This window comes from Somniosus microcephalus, chromosome 11 (assembly GCF_052327205.1).
Source record: "Somniosus microcephalus isolate GS21.2 chromosome 11, FLI_Smic_1.0, whole genome shotgun sequence".
NCBI lineage: Eukaryota > Metazoa > Chordata > Chondrichthyes > Squaliformes > Somniosidae > Somniosus > Somniosus microcephalus.
The window spans coordinates 7086350-7105618 of NC_140997.1; the positions used below are offsets into that span (position 1 = coordinate 7086350).

The 19269-nt window shown below is 62.7% G+C and overlaps 1 protein-coding gene across 4 annotated transcripts in view; it reads right to left on the bottom strand.

Annotated features, from left to right (window-relative positions):
* The window catches only part of LOC147110275 (UNC93-like protein MFSD11), a 39340-nt gene extending 20791 nt beyond the window's left edge, over positions 1–18549 (bottom strand). For 3 of the 4 annotated variants that reach the window (XM_086000079.1, XM_086000080.1, XM_086000077.1), the window contains exons 1-3: positions 18411–18549; positions 10284–10339; positions 8035–8142 (exon numbers count right to left, since the gene is read on the bottom strand). In XM_086000079.1, coding sequence (XP_085856205.1) covers positions 8035–8142; positions 10284–10339; positions 18411–18500 — 254 coding nt within the window. In that variant the 5' untranslated portion in view covers positions 18501–18549. The remainder of the gene's footprint in view (positions 1–8034; positions 8143–10283; positions 10340–18410) is intronic. The other variant, XM_086000078.1, reaches the window with a different exon arrangement.
* Positions 18550–19269: the final 720 nt, after the last annotated feature.

Consider the following 19269-nt stretch of genomic DNA (forward strand, 5'->3'; position numbering starts at 1 on the left):
GAAAGGCGCTACATAAATGCAAGTCTTTCTTTTAAATCTCCTCTGTTACCTCTTCAAGGCCTTGACATCTTTCCAAAGGAGATGAATCAGGAATATCAGTTCGGTGGATTGTAGGGGGAAAGGGGAGAGTGGAGGAGGCAATGAGATCCACAGCCGAATCCTGGGAGAAACTGGGAGTCGGAGATGAGCTTCCATTTCAAAGAGGAGCAGGAGCGCGCAGGACGGGGGGAGGGAGGGGAGAGAGCACGCAGGACCGAGAGAGGGAGGGAGGGAGGGGATCGAGCGCGCGCAGGACCGAGGGAGGGAGGGAGGGAGGGGAGCGAGCGCGCGCAGGAACGAGGGAGGGAGGGAGGGAGGGGAGCGAGCGCGCGCAGGACGGAGGGAGGAGGGGCGCGCGCGCAGGACGGAGGGAGGGGAGGGCGCGCGCGCAGGACGGAGGGAGGGGAGGGCGCGCGCGCAGGACGGAGGGAGGGGAGGGCGCGCGCGCAGGACGGAGGGAGGGGAGGGCGCGCGCGCAGGACGGAGGGAGGGGAGGGCGCGCGCGCAGGACGGAGGGAGGGGAGGGCGCGCGCGCAGGACGGAGGGAGGGGAGGGCGCGCGCGCAGGGCGGAGGGAGGGGAGGGCGCGCGCGCAGGGCGGAGGGAGGGGAGGGCGCGCGCGCAGGGCGGAGGGAGGGGAGGGCGCGCGCGCAGGGCGGAGGGAGGGGAGGGCGCGCGCGCAGGGCGGAGGGAGGGGAGGGCTGCGCGCGCAGGGCGGAGGGAGGGGAGGGCGCGCGCGCAGGGCGGAGGGAGGGGAGGGCGCGCGCGCAGGGCGGAGGGAGGGGAGGGCGGGCGCGCAGGGCGGAGGGAGGGGAGGGCGGGCGCGCAGGGCGGAGGGAGGGGAGGGCGGGCGCGCAGGGCGGAGGGAGGGGAGGGCGCAGGGCGGAGGGAGGGGAGGGCGCGGGACGGAGGGAGGGGAGGGCGCGGGACGGAGGGAGGGGAGGGCGCGGGACGGAGGGAGGGGAGGGCGCGGGACGGAGGGAGGGGAGGGCGCGGGACGGAGGGAGGGGAGGGCGCGGGACGGAGGGAGGGCGCGGGCGCGGGACGGAGGGAGGGCGCGGGCGCGGGACGGAGGGAGGGCGCGGGCGCGGGACGGAGGGAGGGGAGGGCGCGGGCGCGGGACGGAGGGAGGGGAGGGCGCGGGCGCGGGACGGAGGGAGGGGAGGGCGCGGGCGCGGGACGGAGGGAGGGGAGGGCGCGGGCGCGGGACGGAGGGAGGGGAGGGCGCGGGCGCGGGACGGAGGGAGGGGAGGGCGCGGGCGCGGGACGGAGGGAGGGGAGGGCGCGGGCGCGGGACGGAGGGAGGGGAGGGCGCGGGCGCGGGACGGAGGGAGGGGAGGGCGCGGGCGCGGGACGGAGGGAGGGGAGGGCGCGGGCGCGGGACGGAGGGAGGGGAGGGCGCGGGCGCGGGACGGAGGGAGGGGAGGGCGCGGGCGCGGGACGGAGGGAGGGGAGGGCGCGGGCGCGGGACGGAGGGAGGGGAGGGCGCGGGCGCGGGACGGAGGGAGGGGAGGGCGCGGGCGCGGGACGGAGGGAGGGCGCGGGACGGAGGGAGGGCGCGGGACGGAGGGAGGGCGCGGGCGCGGGACGGAGGGAGGGCGCGGGACGGAGGGAGGGGAGGGCGCGGGACGGAGGGAGGGGAGGGCGCGGGACGGAGGAGGGAGGGCGCGGGACGGAGGGAGGGGAGGGCGCGGGACGGAGGGAGGGGAGGGCGCGGGACGGAGGGAGGGGAGGGCGCGGGACGGAGGGAGGGGAGGGCGCGGGACGGAGGGAGGGGAGGGCGCGGGACGGAGGGAGGGGAGGGCGCGGGACGGAGGGAGGGGAGGGCGCGGGACGGAGGGAGGGGAGGGCGCGGGACGGAGGGAGGGGAGGGCGCGGGACGGAGGGAGGGGAGGGCGCGGGACGGAGGGAGGGGAGGGCGCGGGACGGAGGGAGGGAGGGCGCGGGACGGAGGGAGGGGAGGGCGCGGGACGGAGGGAGGGGAGGGCGCGGGACGGAGGGAGGGGAGGGCGCGGGACGGAGGGAGGGGAGGGCGCGGGACGGAGGGAGGGGAGGGCGCGGGACGGAGGGAGGGGAGGGCGCGGGACGGAGGGAGGGGAGGGCGCGGGACGGAGGGAGGGGAGGGCGCGGGACGGAGGGAGGGGAGGGCGCGGGACGGAGGGAGGGGAGGGCGCGGGACGGAGGGAGGGGAGGGCGCGGGACGGAGGGAGGGGAGGGCGCGGGACGGAGGGAGGGGAGGGCGCGGGACGGAGGGAGGGGAGGGCGCGGGACGGAGGGAGGGGAGGGCGCGGGACGGAGGGAGGGGAGGGCGCGGGACGGAGGGAGGGGAGGGCGCGGGACGGAGGGAGGGGAGGGCGCGGGACGGAGGGAGGGGAGGGCGCGGGACGGAGGGAGGGGAGGGCGCGGGACGGAGGGAGGGGAGGGGGCGCGGGACGGAGGGAGGGGAGGGCGCGGGCGCGGGACGGAGGGAGGGGAGGGCGCGGGGACGGAGGGAGGGGAGGGCGCGGGCGGGGAGGAGGGCGGGACGGGGGCGCGGGCGCGGGACGGAGGGAGGGGAGGGCGCGGGCGCGGGACGGAGGGAGGGGAGGGCGCGGGCGCGGGACGGAGGGAGGGGAGGGCGCGGGCGCGGGACGGAGGGAGGGGAGGGCGCGGGCGCGGGACGGAGGGAGGGGAGGGCGCGGGCGCGGGACGGAGGGAGGGGAGGGCGCGGGCGCGGGACGGAGGGAGGGGAGGGCGCGGGCGCGGGACGGAGGGAGGGGAGGGCGCGGGCGCGGGACGGAGGGAGGGGAGGGCGCGGGCGCGGGACGGAGGGAGGGGAGGGCGCGGGCGCGGGACGGAGGGAGGGGAGGGCGCGGGCGCGGGACGGAGGGAGGGGAGGGCGCGGGCGCGGGACGGAGGGAGGGGAGGGCGCGGGCGCGGGACGGAGGGAGGGGAGGGCGCGGGACGGAGGGAGGGGAGGGCGCGGCGCGGGACGGAGGGAGGGGAGGGCGCGCGCGGGACGGAGGGAGGGGAGGGCGCGCGGACGGAGGAGGGAGGCGCGGGACGGAGGGAGGGAGGGCGCGGGACGGAGGGAGGGGAGGGCGCGGGACGGAGGGAGGGGAGGGCGCGGGACGGAGGGAGGGGAGGGCGCGGGACGGAGGGAGGGGAGGGCGCGGGACGGGAGGGAGGGCGCGGGACGGAGGGAGGGAGGGCGCGGGACGGAGGGAGGGGAGGGCGCGGGACGGAGGGAGGGGAGGGCGCGGGACGGAGGGAGGGGAGGGCGCGGGACGGAGGGAGGGGAGGGCGCGGGACGGAGGGAGGGGAGGGCGCGGGACGGAGGGAGGGGAGGGCGCGGGACGGAGGAGGGGAGGGCGCGCGGGACGGAGGGAGGGGAGGGCGCGCGGGACGGAGGGAGGGGAGGGCGCGCGGGACGGAGGGAGGGGAGGGCGGGCGCGCGGGACGGAGGGAGGGGAGGGCGGGCGCGCGGGACGGAGGGAGGGGAGGGCGGGCGCGCGGGACGGAGGGAGGGGAGGGCGGGCGCGCGGGACGGAGGGAGGGGAGGGCGGGCGCGCGGGACGGAGGGAGGGGAGGGCGGGCGCGCGGGACGGAGGGAGGGGAGGGCGGGCGCGCGGGACGGAGGGAGGGGAGGGCGGGCGCGCGGGACGGAGGGAGGGGAGGGCGGGCGCGCGGGACGGAGGGAGGGGAGGGCGGGCGCGCGGGACGGAGGGAGGGGAGGGCGGGCGCGCGGGACGGAGGGAGGGGAGGGCGGGCGCGCGGGACGGAGGGAGGGGAGGGCGGGCGCGCGGGACGGAGGGAGGGGAGGGCGGGCGCGCGGGACGGAGGGAGGGGAGGGCGGGCGCGCGGGACGGAGGGAGGGGAGGGCGGGCGCGCGGGACGGAGGGAGGGAGGGCGGGCGCGCGGGACGGAGGGAGGGGAGGGCGGGCGCGCGGGACGGAGGGCGGGCGGAGGGAGGAGGGCGGGCGCGCGGGACGGAGGGAGGGGCGGGCGCGCGGGACGGGGAGGGGAGGGCGGCGCGGGACGGAGGGAGGGAGGGCGGGCGCGCGGGACGGAGGGAGGGGAGGGCGGGCGCGCGGGACGGAGGGAGGGAGGCGGGCGCGCGGGACGGAGGAGGGAGGGCGGGCGCGCGGGACGGAGGGAGGGGAGGGCGGGCGCGCGGGACGGAGGGAGGGGAGGGCGGGCGCGCGGGACGGAGGGAGGGGAGGGCGGGCGCGCGGGACGGAGGGAGGGGAGGGCGGGCGCGCGGGACGGAGGGAGGGGAGGGCGGGCGCGCGGGACGGAGGGAGGGGAGGGCGGGCGCGCGGGACGGAGGGAGGGGAGGGCGGGCGCGCGGGACGGAGGGAGGGGAGGGCGGGCGCGCGGGACGGAGGGAGGGGAGGGCGGGCGCGCGGGACGGAGGGAGGGGAGGGCGGGCGCGCGGGACGGAGGGAGGGGAGGGCGGGCGCGCGGGACGGAGGGAGGGGAGGGCGGGCGCGCGGGACGGAGGGAGGGGAGGGCGGGCGCGCGGGACGGAGGGAGGGGAGGGCGGGCGCGCGGGACGGAGGGAGGGGAGGGCGGGCGCGCGGGACGGAGGGAGGGGAGGGCGGGCGCGCGGGACGGAGGGAGGGGAGGGCGGGCGCGCGGGACGGAGGGAGGGGAGGGCGGGCGCGCGGGACGGAGGGAGGGGAGGGCGGGCGCGCGGGACGGAGGGAGGGGAGGGCGGGCGCGCGGGACGGAGGGAGGGGAGGGCGGGCGCGCGGGACGGAGGAGGGAGGGCGGGCGCGCGGGACGGAGGGAGGGGAGGGCGGGCGCGCGGGACGGAGGGAGGGGAGGGCGGGCGCGCGGGACGGAGGGAGGGGAGGGCGGGCGCGCGGGACGGAGGGAGGGGAGGGCGGGCGCGCGGGACGGAGGGAGGGGAGGGCGGGCGCGCGGGACGGAGGGAGGGAGGGCGGGCGCGCGGGACGGAGGGAGGGGAGGGCGGGCGCGCGGGACGGAGGGAGGGGAGGGCGGGCGCGCGGGACGGAGGGAGGGGAGGGCGGGCGCGCGGGACGGAGGGAGGGGAGGGCGGGCGCGCGGGACGGAGGGAGGGGAGGGCGGGCGCGCGGGACGGAGGGAGGGGAGGGCGGGCGCGCGGGACGGAGGGAGGGGAGGGCGGGCGCGCGGGACGGAGGGAGGGGAGGGCGGGCGCGCGGGACGGAGGGAGGGGAGGGCGGGCGCGCGGGACGGAGGGAGGGGAGGGCGGGCGCGCGGGACGGAGGGAGGGGAGGGCGGGCGCGCGGGACGGAGGGAGGGGAGGGCGGGCGCGCGGGACGGAGGGAGGGGAGGGCGGGCGCGCGGGACGGAGGGAGGGGAGGGCGGGCGCGCGGGACGGAGGGAGGGGAGGGCGGGCGCGCGGGACGGAGGGAGGGGAGGGCGGGCGCGCGGGACGGAGGGAGGGGAGGGCGGGCGCGCGGGACGGAGGGAGGGGAGGGCGGGCGCGCGGGACGGAGGGAGGGGAGGGCGGGCGCGCGGGACGGAGGGAGGGGAGGGCGGGCGCGCGGGACGGAGGGAGGGGAGGGCGGGCGCGCGGGACGGAGGGAGGGGAGGGCGGGCGCGCGGGACGGAGGGAGGGGAGGGCGGGCGCGCGGGACGGAGGGAGGGGAGGGCGGGCGCGCGGGACGGAGGGAGGGGAGGGCGGGCGCGCGGGACGGAGGGAGGGGAGGGCGGGCGCGCGGGACGGAGGGAGGGGAGGGCGGGCGCGCGGGACGGAGGGAGGGGAGGGCGGGCGCGCGGGACGGAGGGAGGGGAGGGCGGGCGCGCGGGACGGAGGGAGGGGAGGGCGGGCGCGCGGGACGGAGGGAGGGGAGGGCGGGCGCGCGGGACGGAGGGAGGGGAGGGCGGGCGCGCGGGACGGAGGGAGGGGAGGGCGGGCGCGCGGGACGGAGGGAGGGGAGGGCGGGCGCGCGGGACGGAGGGAGGGGAGGGCGGGCGCGCGGGACGGAGGGAGGGGAGGGCGGGCGCGCGGGACGGAGGGAGGGGAGGGCGGGCGCGCGGGACGGAGGGAGGGGAGGGCGGGCGCGCGGGACGGAGGGAGGGGAGGGCGGGCGCGCGGGACGGAGGGAGGGGAGGGCGGGCGCGCGGGACGGAGGGAGGGGAGGGCGGGCGCGCGGGACGGAGGGAGGGGAGGGCGGGCGCGCGGGACGGAGGGAGGGAGGGCGGGCGCGCGGGACGGAGGGAGGGGAGGGCGGGCGCGCGGGACGGAGGGAGGGGAGGGCGGGCGCGCGGGACGGAGGGAGGGGAGGGCGGGCGCGCGGGACGGAGGGAGGGGAGGGCGGGCGCGCGGGACGGAGGGAGGGGAGGGCGGGCGCGCGGGACGGAGGGAGGGGAGGGCGGGCGCGCGGGACGGAGGGAGGGGAGGGCGGGCGCGCGGGACGGAGGGAGGGGAGGGCGGGCGCGCGGGACGGAGGGAGGGGAGGGCGGGCGCGCGGGACGGAGGGAGGGGAGGGCGGGCGCGCGGGACGGAGGGAGGGGAGGGCGGGCGCGCGGGACGGAGGGAGGGGAGGGCGGGCGCGCGGACGGAGGGAGGGGAGGGCGGGCGCGCGGGACGGAGGGAGGGGAGGGCGGGCGCGCGGGACGGAGGGAGGGGAGGGCGGGCGCGCGGGACGGAGGGAGGGGAGGGCGGGCGCGCGGGACGGAGGGAGGGGAGGGCGGGCGCGCGGGACGGAGGGAGGGGAGGGCGGGCGCGCGGGACGGAGGGAGGGGAGGGCGGGCGCGCGGGACGGAGGGAGGGGAGGGCGGGCGCGCGGGACGGAGGGAGGGGAGGGCGGGCGCGCGGGACGGAGGGAGGGGAGGGCGGGCGCGCGGGACGGAGGGAGGGGAGGGCGGGCGCGCGGGACGGAGGGAGGGGAGGGCGGGCGCGCGGGACGGAGGGAGGGGAGGGCGGGCGCGCGGGACGGAGGGAGGGGAGGGCGGGCGCGCGGGACGGAGGGAGGGGAGGGCGGGCGCGCGGGACGGAGGGAGGGGAGGGCGGGCGCGCGGGACGGAGGGAGGGGAGGGCGGGCGCGCGGGACGGAGGGAGGGGAGGGCGGGCGCGCGGGACGGAGGGAGGGGAGGGCGGGCGCGCGGGACGGAGGGAGGGGAGGGCGGGCGCGCGGGACGGAGGGAGGGGAGGGCGGGCGCGCGGGACGGAGGGAGGGGAGGGCGCGCGCAGGACGGAGGGAGGGGAGGGCGCGCGCAGGACGGAGGGAGGGGAGTGCGCGCGCAGGACGGAGGGAGGGGAGAGGGCGCAGGACGGAGGGAGGGGAGAGGGCGCAGGACGGAGGGAGGGGAGAGGGCGCAGGACGGAGGGAGGGGAGAGGGCGCAGGACGGAGGGAGGGGAGAGGGCGCAGGACGGAGGGAGGGGAGAGGGCGCAGGACGGAGGGAGGGGAGAGGGCGCAGGACGGAGGGAGGGGAGAGGGCGCAGGACGGAGGGAGGGGAGAGGGCGCAGGACGGAGGGAGGGGAGAGGGCGCAGGACGGAGGGAGGGGAGAGGGCGCAGGACGGAGGGAGGGGAGAGGGCGCAGGACGGAGGGAGGGGAGAGGGCGCAGGACGGAGGGAGGGGAGAGGGCGCAGGACGGAGGGAGGGGAGAGGGCGCAGGACGGAGGGAGGGGAGAGGGCGCAGGACGGAGGGAGGGGAGAGGGCGCAGGACGGAGGGAGGGGAGAGGGCGCAGGACGGAGGGAGGGGAGAGGGCGCAGGACGGAGGGAGGGGAGAGGGCGCAGGACGGAGGGAGGGGAGAGGGCGCAGGACGGAGAGAGGGGAGAGGGCGCAGGACGGAGAGAGGGGAGCGAGTGCAAGACTTCGAAGTCGGAAGGAGAAAGAAAGGGAAGTTCTGAGAATGCAGGCCAGTTGAATAGAGGGGGGAACAGGGATGGTAGAGATGGCGAGAGAGGTTGGCGGTCGGGGTCTGTGAGAGGAATATTCTATTCGATAACAAGCTTTATCTTGGCTGCTGTGCGGGAGCGAGTGAGTCTGAAACCCAACAAGAACCAGTCTTACCTGTAAACAAGTCCGCTGAATACCATGGACAGCTTCGGTCCGATAACTGCCACCACGGACGGTGCAATGAGGTTAGAAGCTGAAAACACTCCATAGATAATGGCGAGGCTGGCAAAAAAAAACACAACAAATTGTGATGTTACAGCCGCCCATTCGGCCCTTCGTTCCTGTTCCTTCTACAACCCAGGTACTAGCTACATGATCACAGACTCTACCCACCCATTGAATCTCCTCCCACACCCCATGTACAATCTCCCCTATCACAGGCTCTACCCACCCATTGAATCTCCTCCCGCACCCCATGTACAATCTCCGCTATCATGGACTCTACCCACCCATTGAATCTCCTCCCACACCCCATGTACAATCTCCCCTATCACAGACTCTACCCACCCATTGAATCTCCTCCCACACCCCATGTACAATCTCCCCTATCACAGACTCTACCCACCCATTGAATCTCCTCCCGCAGCCCATGTACAATCTCCCCTATCACAGACTCTACCCACCCATTGAATCTCCTCCCGCAGCCCATGTACAATCTCCCCTATCACAGACTCTACCCACCCATTGAATCTCCTCCCGCAGCCCATGTACAATCTCCGCTATCATGGACTCTACCCACCCATTGAATCTCCTCCCACAGCCCATGTACACTCTCCCCTATCACAGACTCTACCCACCCATTGAATCTCCTCCCACAGCCCATGTACACTCTCCCCTATCATGGACTCTACCCACCCATTGAATCTCCTCCCACAGCCCATGTACAATCTCCCCTATCATGGACTCTACCCACCCATTGAATCTCCTCCCACAGCCCATGTACACTCTCCCCTATCACAGACTCTACCCACCCATTGAATCTCCTCCCACAGCCCATGTACACTCTCCCCTATCATGGGCGCAGAAAGACGTTTCTTACTGAAACAGAAGGGTGCTGTTCTGCACACCCTTGGGTTTTCCATTGGCCAAGGTATTCTCATTGCCCATTGGTACTCTGCAGCTCAGGGTTACATCTTGCAATCCTAACTCGCACCAAGTCCCGTTCACCCATCACCCCTGTGCTCGCTGACCTACATTGGCTCCCGGTTAAGCAACACCTCGATTTTAAAATGATCATCCTTGTTTTCAAATCCCTCCATGGTCTCACCCCTTCCTATCTCTGTAATCTCCTCCAGCCCCATCACCCCTCAGAGATCTCTGCGCTCCTCCAATTCCGGCCTCTTGCGCATCCCCGATTTTAATCGCTCCACCATTGGTGGCCGTGCCTTCTGCTGCCTGGGCCCCAAGCTCTGGAATTCCCTCCCTAAACCTCTCCGCCTCTCTCTCCTCCTTCAAGATCCTCCTTAAAACCGACCACTTTGACCAAGCTTTTGGTCACCTGTCCTAATATCTCCTTATGTGGCTCGGTGTCAAATTTTGTTTGATAATCGCTCCTGTGAAGCGCCTTGGGATGTTTTATTACGTTAAAGGTGCTATATAAATGCAAGTTGTTGTTGCAATGGATGCGTTAGGCCAACTGCCAAAGGCAACAGGGTCTAGTGATGTCGCTCGATCAGAAAATGATTTTGTTGGGGGTGAGAGGGGAGTTCCGACCCTGGCCTCACCATACGACCCCACTCAGAGCGAAGGATTCCTCTGCTGTGGACAAGGCTCGAGGCTGAAATCTGGGTGCGTGGACTCGCCCCAACCGGGGCAACAGCAGATCTCCAGCATGCCATGGGAAAGGGAGGTCCGTGTAGCTCACCAGGATTAATGCCAGCCATGCCCAGTGCAGTGTGAACTCCCAGCTCAAGAGCAAGAAATAAATAAATCCCGTAACCCGCCGGGATTGGCATGGACATGTCCAGGGGCAGCAGCGGGAAAAACAAATCTGGTTCCGCGGAGGGACTCCCTGGAGAGCAGATCCAGCAGTTGAGATTCCCAGCTGCAGAACACCAGACTGAACCGTGCTCGGTGCAGACCCCAGGTTTCTGGAATGCTCGCAGCCGGTCGGTGAGCTTCCCGCCAGCGGCACGGTGCAACACGGGGGGCGTCGGTGTTTAACATCCATCCCAACTGGTAGACGGGACCTCGGTTTAACATCTCCTCCAAAAGACAGCACCTCTGACAGTGTGGCGCTCCCTCAGTACTGCACTGGAGTGTCAGGCCCAGGCTATGTGCTCAAGTCGTGGTGTGGGACTCGAACCTATGACCTGACTCAGAAACCCATTCAACCGGTAGGAAAGTCTCGGACCCTCTGGTACCTGTTGTAACCGCTGCCGGAGAAACTGGTGTTGGTCAAACTCCTTATTACTGTTTGCTGCAAAAGAGGAACATTGAAAGGGTTTAGGTTCCTACATCCCTCAGAGACATCGTCAATGACTTTGCAAGGTAGTCGCACTGTTGCTGCACAGGCACACACGGCAGCCATGCTCCACACAGCAAGATCCCACAAGCAGCAGTGAGATGAGTTCATCTGCTCATTTGGTGGTGGTAGTTGAGGAGCCAGGGCACCGGGGAGAACTCTCCTTCCAATCGTGGCCATGGGATCTTTAACATCCATCCCAACTGGTAGACGGGGCCTTCGGTTTAACATCTCCTTCGAAAGACAGCACCTCTGACAGTGTGGCGCTCCCTCAGTACTGCACTGGAGTGTCAGGCCCAGGCTATGTGCTCAAGTCGTGGTGTGGGACTCGAACCTATGACCTGACTCAGAGGCGCGACTGCTGCCCACCGAGCCAAACTGACCCTTTTTATCTTCGACAGCACTAACATTCATTATGGTTTTTCTGACTGACACACAGTGTTAGCCGTGGCTCAGTGGGCAGCACTCTCTCGCCTCTGAGCCAGAAAGTTGTGGGTTCAAGTCCCACTGCAGAGGCTTGAGCACCGTATGCAGGCCGACACTCCAGTGCGGTACTGAGGGAGTGCTGCGCTGTCGGAGGTGCCGTCTTTCGGATGAGACGTTAAACCAAGGCCCCGTCTGCTCTCTCAGGTGGATGTAAAAGATCCCACGGCACTATTTGAAGAGGAGCAGGGGGAGTTATCCCCGGTGTCCCGGCCAATATTTATCCCTCAAATCAATATCACGAAAACAGGTCATTATCACATTGCTGTTTATGGGAGCTTGCTGTGTGCAAATTGGCTGCCGCGTTTCCTACATTACAACAGTGACTGCACTTCAAAAGTACTTAATTGGCTGTAAAGCGCTTCAGGACACCCAGTGGTCGTGTAAGGCGCTATATAAATGCAAGTCTTTCTTTTATTTCAAATTAAGCCACGATCTGATTGAATGGTGGAACAGGCTCGAGAGACTCGTGGAATTAATGTTTCACTATTTATTTTCAAGCCCTCTCAGAATTCTAAATGCTTGTTAGATCCCCCCTTAACCTTTGAATGTAGCCTTAGATTTTCAAGTCTCTCGTTGTAACTCTAACCTCTCATTCCTGGTATCATGCTAGTGAATCCATACTGCAGCTTTCACAGAGAGAGAGAGAGAGAGAGATGCACGAGTAAAGAAATAATGATAAATTTGTCCAAACACTCTTTTGGCCAGAGTTGGAGTACTGTGTGATACAGTTATGAGGAGAAACCTGAGATAATGGGACAATCTCTATTGGAACAGAGAAGGCTAAGAGGTGTTTATTGAGGTTTTTAAAATTATGAACAGTTTTGGCGACATAGCGGGGCAGTGGGATTAGTTTGGGGATTGATACAGGGCTATGGGGAGAGAGCGGGGCAGTGGGATTAGTTTGGGGATTGATACAGGGCTATGGGGAGAGAGCGGGGCAGTGGGATTAGTTTGGTATTGCTACAGGGCTATGGGGAGAGAGCGGGGCAGTGGGATTAGTTTGGGATTGATACAGGGCTATGGGGAGAGAGCGGGGCAGTGGGATTAGTTTGGGATTGATACAGGGCTATGGGGAGAGAGCGGGGCAGTGGGGTTAGTTTGGGATTGATACAGGGCTATGGGGAGAGAGCGGGGCAGTGGGATTAGTTTGGGATTGATACAGGGCTATGGGGAGAGAGCGGGGCAGTGGGATTAGTTTGGGATTGATACAGGGCTATGGGGAGAGAGCGGGGCAGTGGGATTAGTTTGGGGATTGATACAGGGCTATGGGGAGAGAGCGGGGCAGTGGGGTTAGTTTGGGGTTGATACTGGGCTATGGGGAGAGAGCGGGGCAGTGGGATTAGTTTGGGATTGATACTGGGCTATGGGGAGAGAGCGGGGCAGTGGGATTAGTTTGGGGATTGATACAGGGCTATGGGGAGAGAGCGGGGCAGTGGGATTAGTTTGGGATTGATACAGGGCTATGGGGAGAGAGCGGGGCAGTGGGGTTAGTTTAGGATTGATACAGGGCTATGGGGAGAGAGCGGGGCAGTGGGATTAGTTTGGGATTGATACAGGGCTATGGGGAGAGAGCGGGGCAATGGGATTAGTTTGGGATTGATACAGGGCTATGGGGAGAGAGCGGGGCAATGGGATTAGTTTGGGATTGATACAGGGCTATGGGGAAAGAGTGGGGCAGTGGGATTAGTTTGGGATTGATACAGGGCTATGGGGAGAGAGCAGGGCAGTGGGATTAGTTTGGGATTGATACAGGGCTATGGTGAGAGAGCGGGGCAGTGGGATTAGTTTGGGATTGATACAGGGCTATGGGGAGAGAGCGGGGCAGTGGGATTAGTTTGGGATTGATACAGGGCTATGGGGAGAGAGCGGGGCAGTGGGATTAGTTTGGGATTGATACAGAGCTATGGGGAGACTGAGTCAGTGGGATTAGTTTGGGATTGATACAAATTATGGTTCTGAACAGGGAGTTTAATTGAACTGGCTCTGAGACTCCTGCTCAAATGATGTCACGGTCACGAGTTGCTGGCAGGCAATAAAAGTTATTTGAAGAACAGAGTTTCTGTTTGTGCCCCCGTCCTGGGATCACATGCTGTGAGTGGATGAGTAAATAGCAACCACAGCCAATTATTTCAGTCTCTCTGCCTTGGGTCTGTTTTTCTCCCCTCTGCGGTTTTCTCCCCTCCTCTCCAGCTGACCCCTTTGCTGTCGCTCCTCCTGTTCTTCACCCAAGCGACCAGTCCTTACGAGTGAGCCCGGACGGTGAATGTCAGCAGAATATTTGACTGTGGAGGGCACCACCGCCAAGCCCGATCTTGTCCTCACCCAACACATGGCCCCTGTCCAGGAGTGGTCACTGGATAATGATTGAGGACAGTGAGGCTGATTGTCACGTCCCGGTCACCCCTTGCAGTAACTCTTATCTGATGCACCTTTATCCCAGTACACTGTAGCCCTGGAACACTGCAAGCTATTTGAATCATTTTGGTAGGAAGAATAGGGAGGTCACTTATCACTTGGAGGGTGTTAGTCTAGGTGGGGTAGAGGAACAAAGGGATCTCGGAGTACAAATACACAAATCACTAAAAGCAGCGACACAGATTAACAAGGTCATAAAAAAGCAAACCAAGCACTAGGGTTTATTTCTAGAGGGATAGAATTGAAAAGTAGAGAAGTTATGCTAAACGCGTATCGAACCTTGGTTAGACCACACTTGGAGTACTGTCTGCAATTCTGGTCACCATATTATAGAAAGGATATAGAGACACTGGAGAGGGTGCAGAGAAGATTTACAAGGATGATACCAGAAATGCGAGGGTATACATATCAGGAAAGGATGAACAGGCTGGGTCTCTTTTCTCTTGAAAAGAGAAGGCTGAGGGGCGACCTAATAGAGGTCTTTAAAATCATGAAAGGTTCTGATAGAGTGGATACAGAGAGTGTTTCCACTTCATAGAATCATAGAAAAATTACAACACAGAAGGAGGCCATTCGGCCCAATTGTGTCCTCGCCAGTCGGAAAAGAGCTACTCAGTCTCATTCACCTGCCAGCACTAGGTCCGTAGCCCTGTAGGTTACGGCTCTTCAAGTGCACATCCAAGTACTTTTTAAATGTGATGAGGGTTTCTGCCTCTCCCACCCTTTCAGGCAGTGAGTTCCAGACCCCCACCACCCTCTGGGTGAAATTTCTTTTCCTCATTTCCCCTCTAATCCTTCTACCAATTACTTTAAATCTATGTCCCCTGGCTCTTGTCCTCTCTGCTAAGGGAAATAGGTCCTTCCTATCCAATCTATCTCGGCCTCTCATAATTTTACACACCTCAATAAGATCTCCCCTCAGCCTCCTCTGTTCCAAGGAAAACAATCCCCAGCCTATCCAATCTTTCCTCAGAGCTAAAGTTTTCCAGTCCTGGTAACATCCTCATAAATCTCCTCTGTACCCTCTCTAGTGAAATCACATCTTTCCTGTAATGTGGTGACCAGAACTGCACGCAGTACTCTAGCTACGGCCTAACTAGTGTTTTATACAGTTGAAGCATTACTTCCCTGCTCTTGTATTCTATGCCTCGGCTAATAAAAGAAAGCATTTCGTATGCATTTTTAACTACTTTATCGACCTGTCCTGCTACCTTTAAGGATCTTTGGACATACACTCCAAGGTCCCTCTGTTCCTCCACACCTCTCAGTATCCTCCCATTAATTGTGTATTCCCTTGCCTTGTTGCCCCTCCCCAAATACATTACCTCACACTTTTCCCAGATTGAATTCCATTTGCCAGTGGGACCTTGTCAAAAGCCTTGCTAAAATCCATGTCGACTACATCAAATGCACTACCCTCATCGACCCTCCTCGTTAACTCCTCAAAGAATTCAATCAAGTTAGTCAGACACGACCTTCCCTTAACAAAACCCTGCTGACTGTCCTTGATTAATGTGTGTCTTTCTAAATGAAGGTTTATACTGTCCCTCAGAATTGATTCCAGTAATTTGCCCACCACCGAGGTTAAAGTAACTGGCCTGTAATTGCTTGGTTTATCCCTTCCTCCCTTTTTAAACAATGGTACAACGTTAGCAGTTCTCCAATCCTCCGGCACCACACCTGTAGCCAGGGAGGATTGGAAAATGATGGTCAGAGCCTCCGCAATTTCCTCCCTCGCTTCTTTTAATAGCCTCGGATATATTTCATCCGGCCCTGGCGATTTATCTACTTTCAAGGATGCTAAACCCTTTAATACTTCCTCTCTTACTATGTTTATCCCGTCCAATATTTCACTATCTTCCTCCTTAACTTCAATGTCTGCATCGTCCCCCTCTTGTGAATACCTTCCCCACATCCTCCGCCTCCACACACATCACCATTTTGATCCCTGATAGGCCCTACTCTATCCTCTTGCTCCTTATGTAATTATAAAAGGTCTTTAGATTTTCTTTGATTCTACTTGCCAGTATTTTTTCATGCCCTCTTTATGCTTTCCTAATTTCTTTCTTAATTTCATCCCTACACTTTCTATACTCTTCTAGGCTTTCTGCAGTATTGAGCTCACGATATCTGATTTAGGCTTCCCTTATCTTACCCTGTATGCACCTCGTCATCCAGGGGGCTCTAAATTTGACAGTTCTACCCTTTTTCTCTGTGGGAACATGTTTACCCTGAACTCCATGTATCTCCCTCTTGAATGCCTCCCACTGCTCAGACACTGATTTACCTTCAAGTAACTGTTTCCAGTCCATTTTTGCTAAATCACTTCTCAGCCTAGTAAAATTGGCCTTCCCCCAATTTAGAACCTTTACTCCTATTTTTTCTTTGTCTTCATCCATAATTATGCTGAAACTAACTGAATTATTAACACGACCACAAAAATTATCACTTGTGGGGGAGACCAGAACTAGGGGCCATAAATATAAGATAGTCACGAAGAAATCCAATAGGGAATTCAGAAGAAACTTCTTTGCCCAGAGAGTGGTGAGAATGTGGAACTCGCTACCACAGGGAGTGGTTGAGGTGAATAGTATGGATGCATTTAAGGGGAGGCTGGATAAGCCTATGAGGGAGAAGGGAATCGAGGGTTACGCTGATAGAGTTAGATGGGGAAAGACAGGAGGAGGCTCGAGTGGAGCATAAACACCGGCATGGACTGGTTGGGCCGAATGGCCCGTTTCTGTGCCGTATATCCAATGTAATCCTTACTTTAGCTGATACAGTGCCACTTTAACCAATACATTGTTACTTTAATTGATATACCACTTTAAACGGTAGATTGCTACTTTAACTGGCGCAGTTATTATGATACATATATTGTTCCTTTAACGCACACTGTTACTTTATCAAATACATTGTCACTTCAGTCCATGCCCCAATATTTAACCCCATACCTTGATACTTTAACCCACATCCGAGTACTGTTAACCCAAACTTATACTTTTGTTACTCTAAAGTACACTCTAACCCACAGCCTGTTACTCTAACGCATAGCCTGTTACTCTAACCCATAGCCTGTTACTCTAACCCATAGCCCCCAGTTACTCTAACCCCTAACCCAGTTACTCTAACCCTGTTACTCTAACCCCTAACCCAGTTACTCTAACCCAGTTACTCTAACCCTAACCCCCAGTTACTCGAACCCGAACCCCCAGTTACTCTAAACCCTAACCCACTCTAAACCCTAACCCAGTTACTCTAACCCTAACCCAGTTACTCTAAACCCTAACCCAGTTACTCTACCCTAACCCAGTTACCCTAAACCCTAACCCAGTTACCCTAAACCCTAACCCAGTTACTCTAAACCTAACCCAGTTACCCTAAACCCTAACCCCGTTACTCTAACCCTAACCCAGTTACCCTAAACCCTAACCCAGTTACTCTAACCCTAACCCCGTTACTCTAAACCCTAACCCCCAGTTACTCTAACCCTAACCCCCAGTTACTCTAACCCTAACCCCCAGTTACTCTAACCCTAACCCAGTTATTCTAAACCTAACCCAGTTACTCTAAACCTAACCCAGTGACTCTAAACCCTAACCCAGTTACTCTAACCCTAACCCAGTTACTCTAAATCCTAACCCAGTTACTCTAAACCCTAACCCAGTTACTCTAAACCCTAACCCCGTTACTCTAACCCTAACTCCCAATTACTCTAAACCCTAACCCAGTTACTCTAAACCCTAACCCAGTTACTCTAAACCCTAACCCCGTTACTCTAAACCCTAACCCCGTTACTCGAAACCCTAACCCCGTTACTCGAAACCCTAACCCCGTTACTCGAAACCCTAACCCAGTTACTCGAAACCCTAACCCCGTTACTCTAAACCCTAACCCAGTTACTCTAAACCCTAACCCAGTTACTCTAAACCCTAACCCAGTTACTCTAAACCCTAACCCAGTTACTCTAAACCCTAACCCAGTTACTCTAAACCCTAACCCAGTTACTCTAAACCCTAACCCAGTTACTCTAAACCCTAACCCAGTTACTCTAACCCTAACCCAGTTACTCTAATCCTAACCCAGTTACTCTAATCCTAACCCAGTTACTCTAACCTTAACCCAGTTACTCTAACCCTAACCCCGTTACTCTAAACCCTAACCCAGTTACTCTAAACCCTAACCCCGTTACTCTAACCCTAACCCCCAGTTACTCTAACCCTAACCCCCAGTTACTCTAACCCCTAACCCAGTTACTCTAATCCCTAACCCAGTTACTCTAATCCCTAACCCAGTTACTCTAAACCCTAACCCAGTTACTCTAGCCCTAACCCAGTTACTCTAACCCTAACCCCCGTTACTCTAAACCCTAACCCAGTTACTCTAAACCCTAACCCCGTTACTCTAACCCTAACTCCCAGTTACTCTAACCCAGTTACTCTAAACCCTAACCCAGTTACTCGAACCCTAACCCAGTTACTTAACCCTAACCCCCAGTTACTCTAAACCCTAACCCAGTTACTCTAACCCTAACCCCCAGTTACTCTAACCCTAACCCCCAGTTACTCTAACCCTAACCCCCAGTTACTCTAAACTCTAACCCAGTTACTCTAAACCCTAACCCAGTTACTCTAACCCTAACCCCCAGTTACTCTAAACTCTAACCCAGTTACTCTAACCCTAACCCAGTTACTCTAAACCCTAACCCAGTTACTCTAAACCCTAACCCAGTTACTCTAAACCCTAACCCCCAGTTACTCTAAACCCTAACCCCCAGTTACTCTAAACCCTAACCCAGTTACTCTAAACCCTAACCCAGCTACTCTAAACCCTAACCCAGCTACTCTAAACCCTAACCCAGTTACTCGAACCCTAACCCCCAGTTACTCGAACCCTAACCCCCAGTTACTCGAACCCTAACCCCCAGTTACTCGAACCCTAACCCCCAGTTACTCTAAACCCTAACCCAGTTACTCTAACCCTAACCCAGTTACTCTAAACCCTAACCCAGTTACTCTAACCCTAACCCAGTTACTCTAACCCTAACCCACTTTCCCCAGTTCCCAGCCTCCGGACCCTCTCTCACTCGCTGCCCTTACACTTTATTAAAGGGGTTAAGCCTCACCTCGATGTTGCCGCAGGTGGTGAAGGCGGTGAAGATGAGCATGAAACCCACTCCCAGCAGGTAGACATTGCTCACCCTGCGGTCCCCCATTGAGACGATCAACTGCCGCGGCGCGACTGGGCGAACCGAGCGGCGCGAGCTGTCAATCAGACAGGGAGGGGCGGGGCTCCAGCTGTCAATCAGACAGGGAGGGGCGGGGCTCCAGCTGTCAATCAGACAGGGAGGGGCGGGGCTCCAGCTGTCAATCAGATGGGGCGGGGCGGGGCTCCAGCTGTCGATCAGACGGGGAGGGGCGGGGCTCCGGCTGTCAATCAGACAGGACGAGGCGGGGCTCCAGCTGTCAATCACTGGGATCAGGAACCCTGCTCCCCTCTGATTCGCAAAGTCTTCCTGGAGTACCAGCACCGGGCACCCTCCAGGACCTCACCCATGTCTCCATTCTCCATGAGCCTAGGCATATGGCACACTATTCGACTGTGAGAGGCATCACAGCCAATCCCTATCCTGGCCCTCACCTCATGTCTATATGCCTTTCTCAACAGGAGGGAACATAGGAACAGAAGGAGGCCATTCAGCCCCTTGAGCCTGTTCCCCCATTCAAAGAGATCATGGCTGATCTGCGACATAACTCCATATACCCACCTTTGGCCCACATCCCTAAATACCTTTGGGTTAACAAAAAATCTATCAATCTCAGATTTAAAATTAACAATTGATCTAGCATCAATTGCCGTTTGCGGAAGAGAGTTCCAAACGTAATAATCCAATCCTCCTTAGATACGGGGCTGGTGCCAGAGGACTGGAGAATTGCAAATGTTCCACCCTTGTTCAAAAAAGGGTGTACTCTTTTGTTTGGGTG